This window comes from Phyllopteryx taeniolatus, chromosome 12 (assembly GCF_024500385.1).
Source record: "Phyllopteryx taeniolatus isolate TA_2022b chromosome 12, UOR_Ptae_1.2, whole genome shotgun sequence".
Classification (NCBI taxonomy): domain Eukaryota; kingdom Metazoa; phylum Chordata; class Actinopteri; order Syngnathiformes; family Syngnathidae; genus Phyllopteryx; species Phyllopteryx taeniolatus.
In genome coordinates this window covers 20,845,540-20,864,628 of record NC_084513.1, presented here as the reverse complement: position 1 = coordinate 20,864,628, position 19,089 = coordinate 20,845,540, and the positions used below count along the sequence as shown (strand labels likewise).

The 19,089-nt window shown below is 44.9% G+C and overlaps 3 protein-coding genes across 3 annotated transcripts; 2 read left to right on the top strand and 1 right to left on the bottom strand.

Annotated features, from left to right (window-relative positions):
- Window positions 1-627: 627 nt before the first annotated feature.
- On the top strand, window positions 628-4,297 carry gpr45 (G protein-coupled receptor 45). Its single transcript, XM_061792783.1, has 2 exons — window positions 628-837; window positions 2,197-4,297. Exon 2 carries the CDS (start codon window positions 2,265-2,267, stop codon window positions 3,423-3,425), a length of 1,161 nt encoding a protein of 386 aa, XP_061648767.1. The 5' UTR covers window positions 628-837; window positions 2,197-2,264; the 3' UTR covers window positions 3,426-4,297.
- A 628-nt stretch (window positions 4,298-4,925) lies between these two features.
- Window positions 4,926-7,816, top strand: c12h2orf49 (chromosome 12 C2orf49 homolog). Its single transcript, XM_061792784.1, has 4 exons — window positions 4,926-5,084; window positions 5,190-5,353; window positions 6,315-6,588; window positions 7,660-7,816. The coding sequence occupies exons 1-4, from the start codon at window positions 4,956-4,958 to the stop codon at window positions 7,714-7,716; spliced, it is 624 nt and encodes a 207-aa protein (XP_061648768.1). The 5' UTR covers window positions 4,926-4,955; the 3' UTR covers window positions 7,717-7,816.
- Window positions 7,817-9,322: 1,506 nt separating this feature from the next.
- On the bottom strand, window positions 9,323-13,691 carry fhl2a (four and a half LIM domains 2a). The gene is made up of 6 exons (XM_061792782.1): window positions 13,534-13,691; window positions 11,356-11,531; window positions 10,813-10,987; window positions 10,548-10,717; window positions 10,283-10,469; window positions 9,323-9,833 (listed from the first exon to the last, which is right to left on the bottom strand). Exons 2-6 carry the CDS (start codon window positions 11,509-11,511, stop codon window positions 9,682-9,684), a joined length of 840 nt encoding a protein of 279 aa, XP_061648766.1. The 5' UTR covers window positions 11,512-11,531; window positions 13,534-13,691; the 3' UTR covers window positions 9,323-9,681.
- Between the last annotated feature and the right edge of the window lie 5,398 nt (window positions 13,692-19,089).

The following is a 19,089-nucleotide window of genomic DNA, read 5'->3' as shown; positions in this document are numbered from 1 at the left end:
GCAGAAATTGTTTTGTAACCTTGGCCAAATTTGTGCCTTGTCACAATTCTGTGTCTGAGCTTTTCAGGCAGTAACTTTGACCTCATGATTCTCATTTGCTCTGACATGCACTGTGATCTGTAAGGTCTTACATAGACAAGTGTATGGCTTTCCTAATCAAGTCCAATCGCTATAATCAAACACAGCTGGACTCCAATGAAGGTGTAGAACCATCTCAAGGATGAGCAGAAGAAATGGACAGCACCCGAGTTCAATATATGAGCGTCACAGCAAAGGGTGCTATGTAATATTTCCGTTTTTCTGTTTTCTTAAATCTGCAAAAATGTCAACAATTCTGTTTCAATACGGGGTGATGTGTGTACATTAATGAGGGAAAAAAAATTATCAATTATTATCAATCAATTATTTTACGGCTGCGATATTAAAAAAAAGATTGACAGCCATACAAAGACTATTAATACAACCAAAATTATAAATTCAACTAATTTGGCATTTCAACATACAATTATATCCACCCCCCCCCCCCCCAAAAAAAAAAAACAAAAAACAAAAGATTGCAACTTGGTTGCGCTGTGTAAATGAGAACGTATTTCAAGCTCAAAACGCTGCAGTGTTCCTTTAAATCGGCGTCCACCTGCTTGTTGTGGCGTCAGCGTCGCCTGCAGGCGGCACGATGACGGCCGAGCCCGCGATGCAACCTCCTCACCGGGATTTTTGCTTCCATTTCTCTTCATAGTTATTAATTGACATTTTGCGTACGCAGCCACTGCTCACATCTTTGGGCGAGAAGGGAGACCAGGATGCTGACGCTGGGGGCTCCACCGTGAGAGCTCCAAGGTGGGTCATTCCCCCCCAACGATAAGGGGAAATTATAATTGTTATTATTAAAAAAAACAAAAAAGAAAAAAAGAAAGTAAGAAATAGCGCGTTGCGGTGTGAACAAAAATCTGCATGATTGTGTTTGACTGCATTTCATGTCCACTTGGCACATCTGCTATCCTGTCTCGAATTGATCCTATAAAGCAGGTTTTTCCAGTGACATCATCAATTTGAACGCTATGCGTGATGAACAAGATCTTAAGGCTGAGCAGACTTGATAAGTACGTCGCCACCTTAGCTATTGTTCCCATCCAACAAGATCGGGTGACCTTGCGCGTAAGATTAAAGTTGGCAGTAGTAGGCTGTGCTATGGAAAATACATTTGGCCGTGGACGCATGAGAGGAAATGGGATGCTAGTTGCCATGGAGCCACTAACCCTGTTGCCATAGCAACAGCCAGCAAAACTATGCAGCGCTCTCGGTGAGGGTTTCGTGCAAGAATGTCGCCGTTGCAAAGGCGACGTTTCTCATGTGGTTTTTGAATGTTTAGGCCTCGCTTTGACGTGTGAGTAGTGAGTACTAGCATTGGCGTTATGAATCTCATATTACATAATGCATGCAGATACTCACGTCGTCCGCTTAGATTATTGCAAATTATGTATCTCAGACGAATAATAATAGCAGGAAACCCATCCTTCCATCCATTGGCCAGTCAACTTGGATGACATTAGCGCTCAACGAGTAAATAGTTCATAGTTTCGATCGTCTTTGCGTGCTTGGAAAGAAATAAAAGCAACACCTCTCATTGTCTATTGCATCACTCACAAAAAATAGCATTTATTTACCTTTATACTGTATGTCAAATATTTTGGGAGCTTTTTATTGGCAAAAAGGAATCCGTTGCTCATTGGATGTTTATTCCTTCATTTATACACGCCACTGAGTTCACTAGAGACGAGTATGAATTTTGAAATTGTATTCATTTGTAATCACAAATACAACAATTGGAGACGTGTGCTTTCCAAGATGAAGATTTGTTGTCAAACATGGAATTGCTATGGAATATGGATTTTCATCACATCGATGGTCAGTCGATATTTTCGAAACAAAATGTTTTTTACTTCATGAATATCATGATGAATTTTCAGTTTGTGCACATTACACGTGCGTATGTTATGGCGATATATGATGTATTTGAGTATGTTTGGGAATTAATTTTGAGCTAAGAAAGGCATTGTATTTGTATTTGTATTTGTATTTGTCTCGACATCACACGGTTCAACCGCCTCACTGCGAGCCGATTTTGACCGTCCACTTTACGGTCGCTTGCCCGCTACAGCGAAACTAAGCTTGCTGTATTTTATTTGTGCGTTTCAGATGGCGCTCGGCCTTTGACGGCGATCTTCCGCTCCGTGCACATTGATCTTCTCCGCTTGAGCGCCACAATGGCTTTTTGCAACGAAAGCCTGCTGGAAGGATGCGACTTCATGGAGCCGGACGACGCCGTTCAAGCCACAAATAGTCCTCCCTCCGAACCCGGGACTCCTCTCATATCGGTCACCCTGCGCGTGACTCTGGCCGGCATCATGATCTTCATGATCACCATCGGTTTCCTGGGCAACGCCATCGTGTGCCTGATCGTCTACCAGAAGCCGGCCATGCGTTCCGCCATCAACCTCTTGCTCGCCACGCTGGCCTTCTCCGACATCATGCTCTCGCTCCTCTGCATGCCCTTCACCGCCGTCACGCTGGGGAGCGCCGACTGGAGCTTCGGGAGCGGCTTCTGCCGCGCCTCCATCATGCTCTACTGGCTCTTCGTCCTGGAGGGTGTGTCCATACTGCTCATCATCAGCGTGGATCGCTTCCTCATCATCGTGCAGCGTCAGGACAAGTTGACCCCGCACAGGGCCAAGATTTTGATCGTGGGCTCGTGGCTGCTGAGTTTGTGTGTGTCCTTACCGTCCGTGGTAGGCTGGAGGACAGGCGCGGCGGGAGCAGGCGACGTCTGGGTGCCGCAGTGCGTGCTGGGATACAGCGAGTCGGTGGCCGACCGCGCTTACGCTGTCCTCTTGGCGGTGGCGGTCTTCTTCGCCCCCTTTTCTGTCATGCTCTACTCGTACATGTGCATCCTGAACACGGTGCGGCGCAACACCCTGCGCGTCCACAGCCACGCCAGCGAGCCCTCCTGCCTGCCGGCCCTCAACCAAGTCAGCAAAATGAGACTCATCGGGCTGCAGAGACCCCCGCAGATTAAGGTGGACATGAGCTTCAAGACCCGCGCCTTCACGACCATCCTCATCCTCTTCGTGGGCTTCTCGGTGTGCTGGCTGCCTTACACCGTGGTCAGCCTCCTGGCCGTCTTCAGCCGCCGCTTCTACTACAGTCCCGCTTTCTACCCCACCAGCATAGGCGCACTGTGGCTCAGCTACCTGAAGACGGTTTTCAACCCCATCATCTACTGCTGGAGGATCCGAAAGTTCCGGGAGGCCTGCCGGGAGTTCGTTCCCAAGAGCTGCCGCCTGTGTCCCAGGGTGGCGGGCCGCAGCCGAAGGCGAGTGCGACCCAGCAACATCTACGTCTGCAGCGAGACTCAGTCGGCTGTGTGAAGGACGCAAAACGCTGTGGGATTCCCATGTCTACTTATTGTTTTTGATGGCCGACATGGCGGCAAAACGTCCTATGGTCCAATGTCAACATCTCTGTCTTGTTTGTGATCCTTCCATCATTGGTGAACTGTTGTCTTGTACATTGACTCACAGTGGCGACAAGGGATGGGCATTCGACTGCTTGACTGATTGTTACTATTTGAGTATTATTGGGAATTGCAGAATATCACTAGGAGGACACCGAGGTAGTCCACACTTGCCTGACTTTGGGGCAATTCCCACTCAGTATAAATGTCTGTCTGTATTTGTCTCAGGGGAAGCACCCTGCAGAGACATATTCTCTACAAAGAGAGACTCCCGAGGTTAAAAAGAATTCGAACTCAAAGAAGCCTTTAGCGGTGAACAACAACAAAAAGGAAGAGTCCAGTTGCTTTGATTCGACCTTTACTTGGAATTACCATGAATCTACACAGTCAGATCACCAAAAGATTGACTTGGTTGTTTAATTTCACACTTGACTGGTGGACAGGCGGTCCGGGGACCCAACTATTTGTATGCAAACAAAAAGGCACTTTTAATAATGTGTCCCCTTTAAGACACAACTACTCAACAGTAAGTTCTACACAGTTGACAGAATTCTTAATGGTCAATTCATGGATTCTTTTGCCCGTCCGTACTGGTGATCATTCTAATGTCAGTTAGGTTTCTCACCCCCCACCCCCCAAAAAAAACAAACAAAAAAAAACAAAAAAAAACATTTTGATTCATGGAGCAGGAAGACAACCTCATTTATTAAGGTGTAAGAATGTACTTGAATGCACAATGGCTTAACAAGAATGGAAACAGACAAATAAATGTGATTTTTTAAAGAACTGAAGGTGTGTGTGTCGTGGAAACAAAATACAGCAAAACATTGAGGTCATCCACTTCGACAATGTAAACAGGGCTGAGGTCACATGATGTTCAAATATTGCCATGTTGCTGGGATACGATAGACGTTTCTTTCCTCCAGGTGTTCACTTCACTGAAAACTATTGAAGCAGGTGAACTTAGCAGAGTGAAGATAATTGCACATAAACTGAAATGACAAAAACGGAGGGACACCACAAAAAATGGAAGGTGCCAATGGAGAAAGAATTTTACTACCTTGCGTAGTAGGAAAAATGTACCAAAAAATGTAAAAAAAGCTTTGTCTTACATATATCGGAATAACTTATTATTATTTGACGCCAAAGGGCTTAAATATCCAATAAACACGAGTGAAGGCTTAATATGGGGCTTAATAATATATTATTTTATTATAAAATCAACAATCTGAAATATGACCTGAGAATGACCTGCCCCATCTATCCGTTTTTACAAATCAAATGTGGCCCTTGAGCACTAAAATGTGCAAACTCTTGGTTGAGTTTGGCTTTCTTATGGTTTCATTTGACAATACAGTGTTGTGTTGTGTTTGAGTAGCTGCCGCGAGATGGCAGTATTGCAGCCCTCAAACGCCCAAAGAAGAAGACAAAGGTGACGCGGAGCATGCTGGGAAATACAAACATGGCGACCCGCGGTGAGTTAGCCGGCAAAGCTATATGCGCTTCAGAATTGGACGTTCTACTTCACCCTGAGCTTCTGTCTCAGGATTTTCTCCAGTTAATTTTAAATGAGGTGAGAAACAGTGGCGTTAGCATACCTGGCTAACATTCGATTCCTATGGTGGTGTTCGTATTTTTAAAGACGGCCTTCGTTTACCGGCTTTTGTTTATGGTTTAGAAAAAGGTCAATTCCAGAGATTGTGGGACTCGGGACCAGCTCGTAGACCTCTACGTGCGACATGTCATCCCGCGGCCGCAGCGCACGTTACCCAACAACCGCTGGGGGAAAAGGATGGCGAAGACTCGCGGTGGACAAGCACCGACCGGCTTGCTACCGGACAGGTGAGTCGCCAAACCGTAAACCGAACGCACCCTCATCCGGTGGCGGAGGTGCTTTTGTGACATTTTGTGACACCACAACTCAATTGTCACAATTTGAAGCCTTGTGGTATTTTTTTGTTGTTGCTTTTATTGTATTTATTTTTAGTTTCCTATTTCTCCCTAATGTTTAGAAATGTAAAGTTTTATAGCACTATAAAAATCGGTGAGATTTAGTGATATCTAAAGGGATTACTACTTTTTAAAATTGTTATTATTATTTTTTTTGTACTTTAATTGTGGTCTCAGAACAATATGACTTGGCTCTTCAGAATTGCGATCTCACTAATTATGCTCATATTGTCATAATTTCACCACTTTATTCTGGAGACTTTAATCTCCTAAGAGACTTATTTTGACTTTCATCTTTTAGGTTTCATTTTGTGACACCACAACTCAATTGTCACAATTCTAAGCCATTGTTTTTGAAGTGGTATTTTCTTTGGTACTATTTGTATTTTATTTGATTGTATTTCTTTTTCTTTTCAGTTTCCCGTTTCTCCCTAATGGTTAAAAATGTAAAGTTTTATAGCAGCATAAACATCAGTGATATTGAGTGACATCTAAAGCTTTTTATTTTTATTTATTTATTTTTTTTAAAACTGAAATTGTGGTCTCAGAACAACGACTTTGCTCTTCAAAATCGCGATGTTTACTAATAACTTGTGATCCTATTCTCAAAGACTTTAATCTCATAAAAGATACTCCCCCCCCCTCAGAACCGTATGACTTTCATCATGTAGGTTTTATGTTTTGTTATTTGCCACAAATTTAAGCCTTTGTTATTCAAGTGGTATTCTTTTTGGACTATTTGTTTTTTATTTTGTAAAATGACATTTGATTGTGTTTCTTTTTCTTTCCAGTTTGCCGTTTCTCCCGAATGTTTAACCCGCACCTATCGTTTTCTGTGTGCTGTCGCGTGCAGGGACCACCTTACTTCCTCCCGTCTCATTTCCTGCGGCTCACTAAAAGCGAAGAAGCCGGAGACGAGCGCAATGTCGTCATCAGGAGAGGCTGACAGGCTAAAACCCCCTCCGGCTTTAAACCTGGCCAACCCCATTCGTCGTCTGTGTGGCAGTTCGTCGTCGTCGTCGTCGCCGCCGCCGTCATCGTCATCATCATCTTCCTCTTCCTCTTCCAACCAGAAGTTTTCACGCTGCTCAGACGCCGCGAGCCTAAAACGGGAGGCAAACTGCTCGGTAAGAAGAAACACGAGTTACACGATTAGCACAGCTAGACTGGCCATCTTTCAGAATACCAATCAGATCGGACAGCTAACAGACAATACAGTAGATATAAAAAGTCTTCACACCCCTTATTTGAATGCCTTTTTATAATTATCATTTTTTTTTAAATGAAACATACGACACATAATAGAAGATATTTATAATGGAAAGTAAAAGAAAAGAATATCAATACATGTCATCGTTCAGCACATTTCACATGTTCAAGAAGTAAAAACATTTTTTGATCTAGTCTAGGCTTTTGTGATATATATATATATATAAAAATACACCAAGATAAATGTAACGTTCAAAATGAATATGTCCTCCAACCTGTACAATTCAATGATTTCTTTGCACGTAACCTCCGGCGTAGGCAAAAACGGCTTGGTCTTTTCCCGATTTGAAAAATTGCGTTATTCCACAGGCCGTATTTACAGGGCTTGCCCAAACTAAGCACACGAACATCGTCTTGTGTAAGTCCCCCAAAGCGCTGAGCAGCACTTTACGATGTTTGCCTCTTCCCACATTCACGGATATGAAGGTATGTGTTTTTGTTAGCTATACTGTAGGTTTTCAGTATTGATACTAACCAATCCCGGTTAGTGATACATTTGTTGGGTATTACGTTAGAAATGTAGAATTTTTTTAATGATTTTATTTAAGCAGAAAATATGTTCCATGTGGATTTATTATTTTTCAATCGTGAGTTTTGCATTATTAGTGTCAAAAGACAGGCAGGGAAAATGACTCGGCTTCCTGCTTCAAATTCATAAATAAGCACGAAAAGCTTTATACTGTAAATAAATGTGGAGCTGCTTTTTCTTTTTCTTTAATCCGTAGAAGCGAATGTCGTCATCAGTTCTGGCGACTCTTTGAAACTTTTTGGATTTCTCCCGTTCATGTCATGTTTTCATGCACTGTGGTGTCGTCCAGCAAAGCAGATTCATTCGTGACTTTGATGATTTTGTGCTCGTGTTTTACCATGAGCTTTTCTCTGAACTGAGTTCTTTTTTTTTTTTTCTTCTCCCTGCTGCTTGTCTTCAGGGTATTCTGATGTCTCCAGAGGTGAAGAAAAAGATTCAGCACGTGACTTGGCCTTGACGTCTGAGTGACAGCGAATCACCTCTTTCGCCACTCACTAAATGTCGTCGTGCTCCATGTGACAGTGATTTCACCAAATAAACTCCTTTTAAAACATTCATTAATCGGCCAGCTCACTCCTTGAAATGAGTATGTATTATTTGATGGCAGTCAAGCTGTTAGCACTTGGCACTGAAACCAATCAAGTTGTTCATGTAGCTTTTCAAAACAGTTTTCAGTCTGCTATTAGCAACGTGACCACATTTCCCCAAAAGTGTCAAAATGCGGCGTCTGGTTGGAATGGCCTCCCTCTTCAACCGCTTCAGATGGTGGCTTCTGGAGAAATGGAGTCTTTTTGGTGAATCGTTTTGTGTCGTATCGCCCTACAGAAAAGCTAAGAGTACAACGGTATAACCTCATTATCTCCTCATCTCTTTCATTTCCTGTGAACTCCTCCCCCGACTGGCTGACGAGTCCTTCAGTCATCTTCCGTTCCGCTTCTCCTCCTGGAGCCTATCCCAGCCGTGACTGACAAGTGTCAGTCAAAAACATCCACCAACAATAAGCGAATATGGGCCAAGATTCCGAGAGGTTCTCCCAAGTACACGCGTCAAAATGAATGCGTTTCAAGCGGCGTCACTTGCTCTAAATACTCGACTCAAATAGCGTAAATGGAACATTCATCGGAAGAACAGTGTTGGCTGTAGGAGGGGTAATGTACTTGAGTCATCGTTTTTCTTGAATGCATTTGTCACGGAGGATCTACGAGGCGTTGAAGTGCTCGTTCCGTGTTTTATAGAAAATGCCACGAAGATGATGAAAAAAAACCCCATTTCGCCAACGTGAATCCTCTTGCGCCGAACTGCGAATGCGTGCGATTCTGCTGACAGTTCAACCTCGGCGGGGTTGTGTTGCAATGTTGTTTTGCGTGTATTGGGTTGCTACAGCATCATAAATCTCACAGCCAAGTAGCTCAAATGGATAAGGTTATTATTAAAAGAGCACAGGGTCTCAACTTGGATTTGTCTATAGCAACACTTTTTTCAACATGATGAAAGTGGCCTTGAAAAAGGTTTCAAATTAGGTACCCTTGCACGAACAACTTTTTGGGGTTGGGTTTTGAAGATCACAGAGCCCAGGTTATATTTGTACCAGCAACATTTTCTTTTTTTTTTTTTAAATATCAATAAACCATGACAATCTAAATGAACAGCTGTGTTGCTTCTATTAGAATGGTGGAAAATCTTGTTGTATTTCGTGAAAATCAGCAAGTGACAGTAATGATTAGCCAGAGCGATTGGAAAACCGGTTCCCAGTGATTGGATTCCTAGGAATCGTTTGTTTGCTTGGCTGACGATTCCGCTGATGAAATCCTGAAAACACAAGCAAAAGTGAAAGCCAAATCTTAGCTGCGAGGTCGCTGAAAGTGCCTCATTGTCTTGTGTTTCTAGGGAGAGGATACGGCGACACTCTCAAAAGTGGCATATATTTGTTTTTGGTTTTTTTTAAACCATTTTACGTCTGAATTAGTTGTGTGTCAAGTTGAATGCAAAAGAAGCACTGAAAATATGCCCAAATGTCAGAACAAGTAATCTCCAAAATGGATGGAGTAGGAATGAGAGACCTATTATGCCTTGTTAACGCTTTTATTTTGAGTCATTCTAAAGTCCAAAAAGCTGACTCCATGCACATCTACGTTTGACACAAAAGTCAACAAGTGTTGCACAGAGACTTATCCGTACACGACGCAGGGATTAGTAAAGTTAGAAGCGTGCAATCTGCATTCATGTCGATTCGAGACAAGACTTCATTCATGCAAGTAGATATTCTGTTAGCATTTTTTTGTCATCAGTTCTAGTCAAAAGAGTAATCATGCCGTACAACAATGTACATTAGAAGGACGTAAAGACACTACAGTATGTGCCGCGTCTGCTTGATGTTCGTTTTCATGTTAATTTCTGCGAGCGGCGGCGGCGGCGGCGGCCTTCAGATGTCTTTGCCGCACTCCGGGCACAGGATGTCGTCACGCTCGGTCAGGAAGCCGCGGCCCACCAGGGACACGGAGCACTTCTTACAGTTGAAGCAGTCGTTGTGCCACTGGCGCTCCTCGAAGGAAATGTACTTGCTGCCTCCGAGGCCTGAAAAAGACCAAATTCCCCCCCAATAAGCTTGCGCTGAACCTTTCTATGGTCATTGTAAGGATTGAAGGGAAATCCATTTGTTTGTCTGTAACCCGGAATCTGGAAGGATTCTTCCAGAATCCTCCGAAAGCGTATTGCAGCGGCGCGTGATGCGGCCAATCATTTTTGGAGAGGGGTGCGTCCTCCGTAGAACTCGAGTGGGATTCCTAGTAATGTGCTGGGAATGACCGCAAAGGGGGGAAAACTTTTGCTAGTTTAGATTTGAAATGCATCATTTGTCACAGCCGTCCTGGAGATTTTCTCACATGATTTTCTCGTATGAGTGCGAATGGTCGTTTTGTCTAAATGCGTCCTGATATTGGCTGCTGACCAGCCCGGGGTGTTCCCCGTGCCCCTCGTGAGGGCAAGCGCTAAAGAAAATGGACGAATGGAACGTATTTGCTTACCGCTAATGGGGGTGGTGCAGGAAGCACACTTCTTGGCGTAGAGGTTGCAGAAGCAGTTGAGGCAGTAGGCAAAGTCGTCTCTGGAGGTGAACCTCTGGCCAGAGAGCTGCTGCTTGCAGCTAGTGCACAGGAAGCAGTCCTTGTGCCAAGGCTGGTCGCGGTAGGTCACGCCGCCAGTGGTGATGGGCTAAGAGGGAGCGACAAGACGGTGACGTTATTGCCGTGCCGCGATGTTATTGCGGGGGTCCCCGGTGAGCTACGGTACCTTCTTGCAGTGCACGCACTGCATGGCGAACTGCTTCTCGTAGCAGGGCACGCAGAAGTTGGAGTTGTCCTTGGGGATGAAACTCTTGGTGCCGATGGGCTGCTGGCATCGCTGGCAGGTGAAGCAGGTCTCGTGCCAGCTGTTGCCCTTGTGCTCCATCTTCCTGGAGCCTTCACGGCAACGACACGGTGAGGAAACCAGGGTAAGAAGAAAAACCTCCCTTGATGGAATGCTGTAGCTAGAGTGTTTTCATTTCCGTGCCCACCAGGCATGATGGTTTTCTTGCACTCGTGGCACTTGGAGGAGTATTCGTTGGAGTAGCACTCGGTGCACAGGAGCTGCTCGTCCTTGGTGGAGAAGGGCTTGTCCACCAGGGAGCGCTTGCACTGGAAGCACTTGAAGCAGTCCTCGTGCCAGTGGCGGTCTTTGTAAGACAGATCCTGTCAAGGGACACGGAGGCAGCGCGTGCCAGATAGGGATATTTTTTTCCCAGACCGATGCCGATTCCGGCAGTCGGCATAGAGTAAAATTCCGATAAAAGTATATAATGAATAACAGAACTTTTTTTTTTTTTTTTTTTGGTCCCTTCACACTTACAATAAAAGATATGAATTACAGTCGGAACATGAATTTTTTTTCAAATCAGCAAAAATCGGCTGATTTTTACCACATTTGTAAAACATCTTTGTCTTATGTTGTAATGTCTTGCGTAAAAAAAAAAATTTTTTGCCGATTTGTAAAAGGGTAATATCGGCCGATTTAAATTGGCCGACCGATGATGCCCTCGTGTTTATGTATGCGCGCTCACTCTGGTATTGCAACCAATGGGCTTCTTGCAGTCCTCGCAGGTGTTGGAGTACAGGCTCTCGTAACATTTCACACAGTAGGGATTGTCCTCTCGCAGGACGTACTTCTTCCCGAACAGGGACTCCTTGCAGTAGTGGCAGTCGTAGCGCTCTGTCATTTTCACCCACGGCGGATCACCTAACACAGGAATGTCAAAAAAAAAAAAGACACGGAGACGAGAGCGAAAGGCCGCGTATCGTTACTGTGGATGCTTTTACACCTTTCAAATTTCTCGATGTTTCCTCCATCTCTCAGCAGGCTCCTATTTTGTTTTGGCTCCAAACGAGGAGGTTAGAAATAACCGCTATCAGTCTATTTGGGGTGCGAAATGGGGTCGGGGCGCGCACGCACGCACGCACGCACGCACGCACAACTCCTGCATACCAAGGCTCACCCTGCTACTGTATGCATCCATCAGCTAACCTCCAGCTGTCAGCACCACAGTATCCCTTGTCACTTTGTGTGTATAAGTGGTCTCGAATAGCACTCGGAATAATGGCCACTTGCTGCCGCAGCTGTTTGCATGGTAACCCCCCCCCCCCCTCCCCCCCACCGTCGTTCTTCCACCTGCGTCTAAATGGACTCAATTATGCGTGTGCGAGCTGTTTTACAGAGTTAGGAGAGCGAGGATCCTTTTTGGCTGTCAGGGGCCATTCCGAGATGGTCATTTCCGGCATGTGATTGGCAGGACCGGATCAAACGCTCTCAGGAGCGCTAGGTGGCCCACCCCTGCTTTTAACTATGCAGCCTACAGCCCGTCTGCGCATTGACCCTGAGCTTTCGAACTTCCCAACTCTTCCACACTTCCAGATCCAGTATGTCCCACTCAATCAGCAGAAAGACGCGACATTTGGGAAAATATTCAAAAGCCGAGGGGTTTCATCTTTCCGTTGGCCGCACCCACATTCTCTCATTGTCTGTCGCTCTCCACCGTGACTCACCTAGCTTATAGAAGGATTTATCTGCCGCCTAAAAATACAAACAGCTAATCTGAACTGGCCCAAATACAATCTGCGGGCGGGGTCGGTTCGGCACGTCGGGCAGCTGTTTCCCAGCTACTCGGGCTCCCTTTGATGGTGGATAAGCTAAAGCGAGTGAGATGATGAAGCATTGCGTGGGTCCTGAAGGTCTAGCCCTGCAAAGTCCAGCACAACTGGTCTTGCGCTCTGCATACCGAGCCTGAGAATCGCACCGTAGCGGCACGATATATATTTGTTTCCAATGCTAATGATAATATTGCGATTTTTGGGGAAAAACACACGTTGAGGAACGTCCATACCTTCACTTATGGTGCTCTTGCAGTATTTTGCAAACACGCCGAGACAGGAATTATGTGACGATCGATATGTCAGAGGAAAAAACATTTTCGGTGGATACAAAAGTAAAGTAAGTAAGTTTCTCTCACCAAATGACCGTTAAAACTGATGCGCACGCGATGTGACATTGTAATAGTTTGATGGTGCTTTTGGAGTAATTGTGAAAACGTCTGAATCCGGAAATAAATGTTTTTGTCACAATATTACCGTTACAAAGACTGCCTACACGGTAACTCGCAATACAATATGATTGCGATACGATATTGATGATATTCCAATATGAGATATGATACATTGGAGGGGAAAAAACAGTATCGTTACTACATTGGGAGAGTAAAAGGTTGTATTTCCATAGGGATACTTTTTCCTGCCACGACAGGATTCCCCCGGCTAGCTTTTCCTAAAGGTTGGCCCTGTTTGCATCACGTTTACATTTCAAGGATGCAGCAAATGTCAGGGAAAGCCAGTGACCCTGTGTCACAAACCCTCCAATTGCGTAACTCGGTAACGACATCATCACTTTAAATCGAGCGTGTCCATTAGATCCGACGTTATCTGCGCTAACCGATTGAAAGCCTGATGCCTTCAGGGGTGAAAATGAAAGGAAAGGTGGAAAACGGCCTCTGGGGTGATGAGTAGGGGGTGCGTTTAGGATGATAAGAATCAAAGAGACTGCTGACAGCAGCCTCTTTGGGGATGGCGGGTGAAGGAGAAAGGTGGTGAAAAGGTGAAGAGACTGTGGAAGTGGGATGAAAGGATGGCTGGGTGAAGGTGAAGATGAAGATGATTGGGGGATGAGCGGATGATGGATGGATCGGTCTTACCTTCCCGTGTGAGGAGTTTGCGCCTGTGCGGAGTCTGGATCAGACTGAGGCTCGACTCTCGGGGAGAGCTCTAGTCAATTGCATTACTCCGCCCATGAGGGGCTAATTGAAAATGGGGGAGGCGCAACATTAAGAGTGGGTGGGTGGTTATTGGCTTTTTTCTTTTTTTTTTTCTTTCCCTTTTAGATCTAAAAATAAAGCAGAGCTTCTCAGAGATAACCTCCGAGGCCCCCCGCTCCCCCATCGACTCACTGACTCCCGGAGTCAACCGTGTGGCCTTTTACGGTCACTCAAGCAGTTTACGTTCACCGTCACAACGTGCCATTCATTCTCAACAATCATTGCAAATTGTTGTAATCTGATCTTTGTATTTATTTCCTTTTTCCAGTATCTCCCATGTTGCGGGCCGGGGGATTCCGACGCAAACGCACACAAATTGTTACATAACTTCCCATTATTTGTTTCTTGGAAACGGACACCACCGAGAGGGTCGGGTGTCCAGCCCAGATTGGCGCTCCCCTCCCCGCTCACGGGTCTCAACTGCCTCTACCTCCACTCACTGTGGAAGACGCATCCAACATGTTGGATATTGTATCCGGGCCTGGTGATGACAGACACCGACATGGTGCCAAATCAAAGCGCTATTTTCCTCACACGCACATGTGCACATGTGCACACTCACACAGACCCCACTTGGGTCTTTCAGCCAAAGCCTCTCTGGCTCTCTCTCAGGTTTTCTGGACCCGACGGTCCCTGGATTCTCTCCAGTGAGAAACACGTCAGCAGTGCTTCACTAAGCTCCGCGTGCGCTATTTGTGGCGCACCGAAGAGAGATTAGTTTGTGTGGGGAGACGAAAAAAAAAAAAAAAAAGGGGGTCTTAACAGCCCAATGTGTTCATCTGATGTATTTCTCTCTGGATCGACCGCTCAGCAGCGCGCTTATCTTGCGTGCTCCGAGAAAATGCGTGTATCTCCAAATTTTGTGAGTTTTAGCTTTTCTTTTTTGAAAGAACTCGAATTTTTTGTTTTGTTCTGGTAATTGAATAAAATAATTGTATGAAAATGAAGTGATAGTAGGTCAATACATTGGAATTAGGATTCAAATAGGAATGTAAAAAGAATAAAGTCGGGATTTTACAAGAAATTTCATTATAACCACGATGAAGAAAAAGTTGTCAAATTTACATCGGCGACAATAAAGTCACCTTACGTGAAAACATGGATTTAACATATAAAACAATAACAAAATCTTACGACCATGAATTTTTCGAGAATGTAGTCATACTCTGTGAAAAAGTAGTAATCTAAGTAGAAAGTATGTAAAGTATGAGAAGTCATTTTAAGAGAATTGAGATGGAATTCTCCCCCAAGTAAGTCGGAATTTTCTGACAACGATGATTTATAACAAACAACAAAGGAAAGCTGAATTTTACGTGGAAAAAAAAGAATCTCGTCTGCTTTTTTAAGTTTTAACGTTATGATAAAAAATTATGAAAACGTAATGAATCTATATATATATTTTTTTTTTACATCGATTCTGAACTGCAAATCAGATCTGGTCATTTTATACACAAGCCAAGAACCTGAGAAATATTTGTAACCATAATATTGAAAGCTTCACCATAAGATACTGGGAATGCTAAATGAAAGTAAAACGCTGCACGGTAAAAAAGCGAGGCGTGGTAAAAACCTCAAACTTGTACTCCGAACTGGAGATTGAGACAAGCAGGCCGTGCCCTTTGACCCCATTCGGATAATTGAAGGTGGATGACATGCGCTTGCACAGATGACAGAGCAACATGATTAGGAATAGATTGGATTACTCCGCCTCTCACAGACACGGGGCCATATTTTCATGCGTACTGTATGTTTTTGTTCAACCGGCTCATCACGAGATCTTTTGACTGTGTAAGTATTGAGACAAACGCAAAAGAAAAGACCGGTCCAAACAAATCTTCCAGTAATTCATAGCGAGGGCATCATGGTCAATCATGTGACAAAGCAACGCACGCTTGAATGGGAATTACAACAAATGTCACAGCAACACTTTGCAATGTTGCGGGAAAAAAAACAACGTTATGCACAAGCAGTAGGAAACATTAGAACAGCAGTCATTTTATATGACTTGAATCATCAAGCTCTCAGTTTGGCCGGTTGCTTATGGTTAGGCGAGAAAAAGACAAGACGACAACTTGCAATCTTATTGAATATAGTTTGGTTTTTTTCCCCAGCAGTTGGAATGTTATGAGTGTATAGTCATAGTCTAACAAGAATACATAAATAAGAAGAAGAAGAAGAAGAAGAAGAATTATTATTATTATTATTATGAATTTGATTAGAATAAAGCCACGTGAAAAAGTAGCAATTTTACAAACAGCCTCTTTGGATACAGTCAATTTCCAGATTTGTATTCTTATTCTTGTTTTTTGTATTTGTTGTTGCTGACACACATCTGATTCACACTTCAGTCAGGCCAGTTGTGGGCGCCGATGAGCTGGCTAGCTGACATGAACTCCAAAATAAGGAGAAAGAAGCTGAACAAAACAGAAGATTGAAGGGCCAACGTGTGTGAGTAGCACGCAAATGACAACTGGAATTGGCTAATGTGTGAAAAGAGGCGGGTCTTGGCTTTATCAAGCAAATGTACAGGTCACATGTAACAAACAATGAAATATCAGTCTTTCGTCCCTCCCCAATAAGCGTAGCGTGCCAGAGGAGACAAATCCTGATCATGAGTCCGTCTTGTCTAACGTCTCAAGAAAAAAAAAAAAAGCTCTTAAGCCCTTGCTCTGCCACCAGTTGTCCTGGTGACAAGCCGGAATTGTCACTGGCCCAGCAGTATATTGGGGGGCGGGGGCGGGGGGCATACATGGCCGCACACTTAAAATTGGCTCATTTCAGCAAGACAAGGGTTTCAAAAAACATGTTGTCATTTTGTTCCTTAGGGTATTTCACAAATGTGTGTCACGTTTATGTGCTCCAGTGCTGCTGTTCTAGCCAGCAACAGAGCTCAAATGGGCGCCGCTGTGAACTGCTGAAGTTAAACGGAACATTCTATTTCTTCCCTTGCAACGTGTCCCATTACTTTTGTCCAGCTGGCCCACGGCGACCCCCGCCCCCCCCCCACCCCAATTTGGTGTCCAGCTCAGCTGTGCAGTCCAAGGGATAAAAGTGCAGCTGTCTCGTGATGCTTCAGCTCGACGCGGCGTCCTTTCTCGCGGAAAGGTCAGGAAAGACAGATTCCGTCGTTGCTTTCCGACTGCGAACGATTCGTACACCGGAGACCAATCGCAGCGGAATTCCTGCGGCTCGTCGGAGAGCCCGTACGAGCGTCCTGGAAAACTCTCAGAACGGAGGAGCGCTGAAAATGGATGAAGGGCAATTGGATCTGCTGGAGAGGATGGAATCATTTTGAGCTTCCTCTCGTGGGGCGAGGGGACGGCTTCCAGAGTGGAGCCAGAATGGGGCTCATGTGAATCCCGTTGAATACGCCAATCCACGCAAACATTGGCCCTTATCTTGCCATGGCGCCGACTTGCAGTCAGATTCCAATGTGCACAATCGTTTTTCCAATCCAACGTCAATCAAAAGTCACTCGTTGCGAGGACAACGCATCATTATCTTGATGATTTAATCCAATTACGCTCATAATAATACAGCACCAATCCCCTTATGAATGTCATGAGACTGGGAAGAAGGCCGTAAGATGTCAGAAAGTCAAACAAACTAACCGCCAAAGTAGATTTTTGACCCAAAGACCACATTACAATTAGAGTAACAAAAAGACCTCGCAAAGTTCATTCGGAGATTGATTTCTAAATACATGAGCGACGTTTGATGAGCGTGACCGAAAACACGTGCGACCACTGAGAACAATGTGGAGCGGCGGAACTGCGGAGATGAATTTCAGTCGTCCGGATTTTGGGGTCGTGGTTTGGGCGCTCCGGCGCGAGTCGACCCTCCCTCGCGCTGAGCGCGTTCCTTCAATCGGTGGCTCTCCGGCGCAATCGTTCTTTCGGAATTTGCGAAATTCAACACCCGGGAAAAGCCATGCAATGCAAATGTACAAATAAGTCAACTTTTCATTGATTTTGCATATTTGATCTATTTATTAGGATTTTTTTTTTGGCATGTTGAATTTGACGACTCTGGCGTCCTATAAGACCGATTCAAGTCAGCGCAACAATTTTCGGTACATTTCAAAGATATTTTGAGGAGCCTTTTGTAGGAATCTTAATGGCATCGTTTGCGCGTACGCTTCATCCCCGAGCATTCTTCCTCGGGTTAGCGTAGAGATTTGTCACCTCACGTGGAGTCCAGTATCGACTGTCATGATCCCGCGAGCCCAGCGCTCGCTGCCATCGCGATGGCGAGGGTCTATATATGACTGGGCAAATCCGCACGCATTTAAAGCGGTGTTGTGTTTCCAGGCAGCTAAACCCCTGAAAAGATTAGTGGGATGTTTGGACCCGGGAAGCCCCTTTATTTAGAAAATCTCTTGTCTTTGTTCTATTTGTTCGCACGAGCGCTGCGGACATGTCAACCCGACACAAACCCAGATAGAATGGCTTGCGCTCACCTCGTGTGCGGTACACTACTACGCGCAAAGCAACGTGTTTCTTTGGAATATTGGCAGCATGATGGCCGGATCGGTGACATCGCAAGTCCCAGTGCCGTGCGCTAAATGAGCATTCTCTTAATTGCACTTTTAATGAGCACAAAATGGTCGGAGGGAACCAACTTTTTACTTTGGAGCTTTTGTTGCCTCGACAGGAGGGCACTTGAAGATGTTGGGCCCAAGGAAAATTCACGTGAGAGCATTTTACCGTGACAGCGTGGTTTTTATGGAGAGGGAAGTCCTGTTTCCACCAAGCATCAAAAATGACAAAAGGGGCAAAAGCATTATCTTTCGCTTTGCTAGCACTGCGCACACTGCAGTCAGTATCTGCTGATGCTCGACTGCTCATCTTTTCTAAATTCAGAGAGCGCGCGTCTCGCCGACAACCGGAGCCCTCTGTTCCCCGGCTGTGTTTATCTGGCAAACTCTGCCCGTTAGCAGGCCATAGGTGTCCGAATACGGGAGCAGGAACTGAAACCCTAAAGTTGTTTGCTCCAAAGAACTCGACAGTACAAGTCATACTGTTAGTGGACTTTCAATAATATGAGTTTTCTGTGACACTAGAGAGAAAGGCCCCGTTGGCTACGAGCAGATAAGCAAGCAAACATTACATTTGCTGCTTCAGTTTCCCTCTAAATGCGCACGTTGTTACACGTTTCCGGAGATGCTCGTGTGAAGAATCGGACGGCTGTCTTTTCCTCCTATTCGCTTCATTTCAAAGTAAACCTTCAGGTAGCGGTTGCATCTGAGCCGATTGTTAGTATTAGAACCTTTTTGTTTTTTTAATGCTGCGCATACACATATAGTGGTACCCTGAACATCCAAGATGTTAAAAGTTGACAATTTGGATGTACGCTGTATCGCCAAACTTCCATCCATTCGTTGTGTTTCTTTGTTTCCAGTTTTAGTACTTCACCCCGATCGGTGACTGCAGCACC

Coding starts and splice junctions, on each gene's coding strand:
- fhl2a (XM_061792782.1), bottom strand. CDS start 11,511: ATGACAGAGCGCTACGACTGCCACTACTGCAAGGAGTCCCTGTTCGGG. Junction 10,988..11,355: donor CCATTGGTTGCAATACCAGA/GTGAGCGCGCAT, acceptor GTCCCTTGACAG/GATCTGTCTTACAAAGACCG. Junction 10,470..10,547: donor AGTGCGTGCACTGCAAGAAG/GTACCGTAGCTC, acceptor GCTCCCTCTTAG/CCCATCACCACTGGCGGCGT.
- gpr45 (XM_061792783.1), top strand. CDS start 2,265: ATGGCTTTTTGCAACGAAAGCCTGCTGGAAGGATGCGACTTCATGGAG.
- c12h2orf49 (XM_061792784.1), top strand. CDS start 4,956: ATGCTGGGAAATACAAACATGGCGACCCGCGGTGAGTTAGCCGGCAAA. Junction 5,085..5,189: donor TCCAGTTAATTTTAAATGAG/GTGAGAAACAGT, acceptor TTTATGGTTTAG/AAAAAGGTCAATTCCAGAGA. Junction 6,589..7,659: donor AACGGGAGGCAAACTGCTCG/GTAAGAAGAAAC, acceptor GCTTGTCTTCAG/GGTATTCTGATGTCTCCAGA.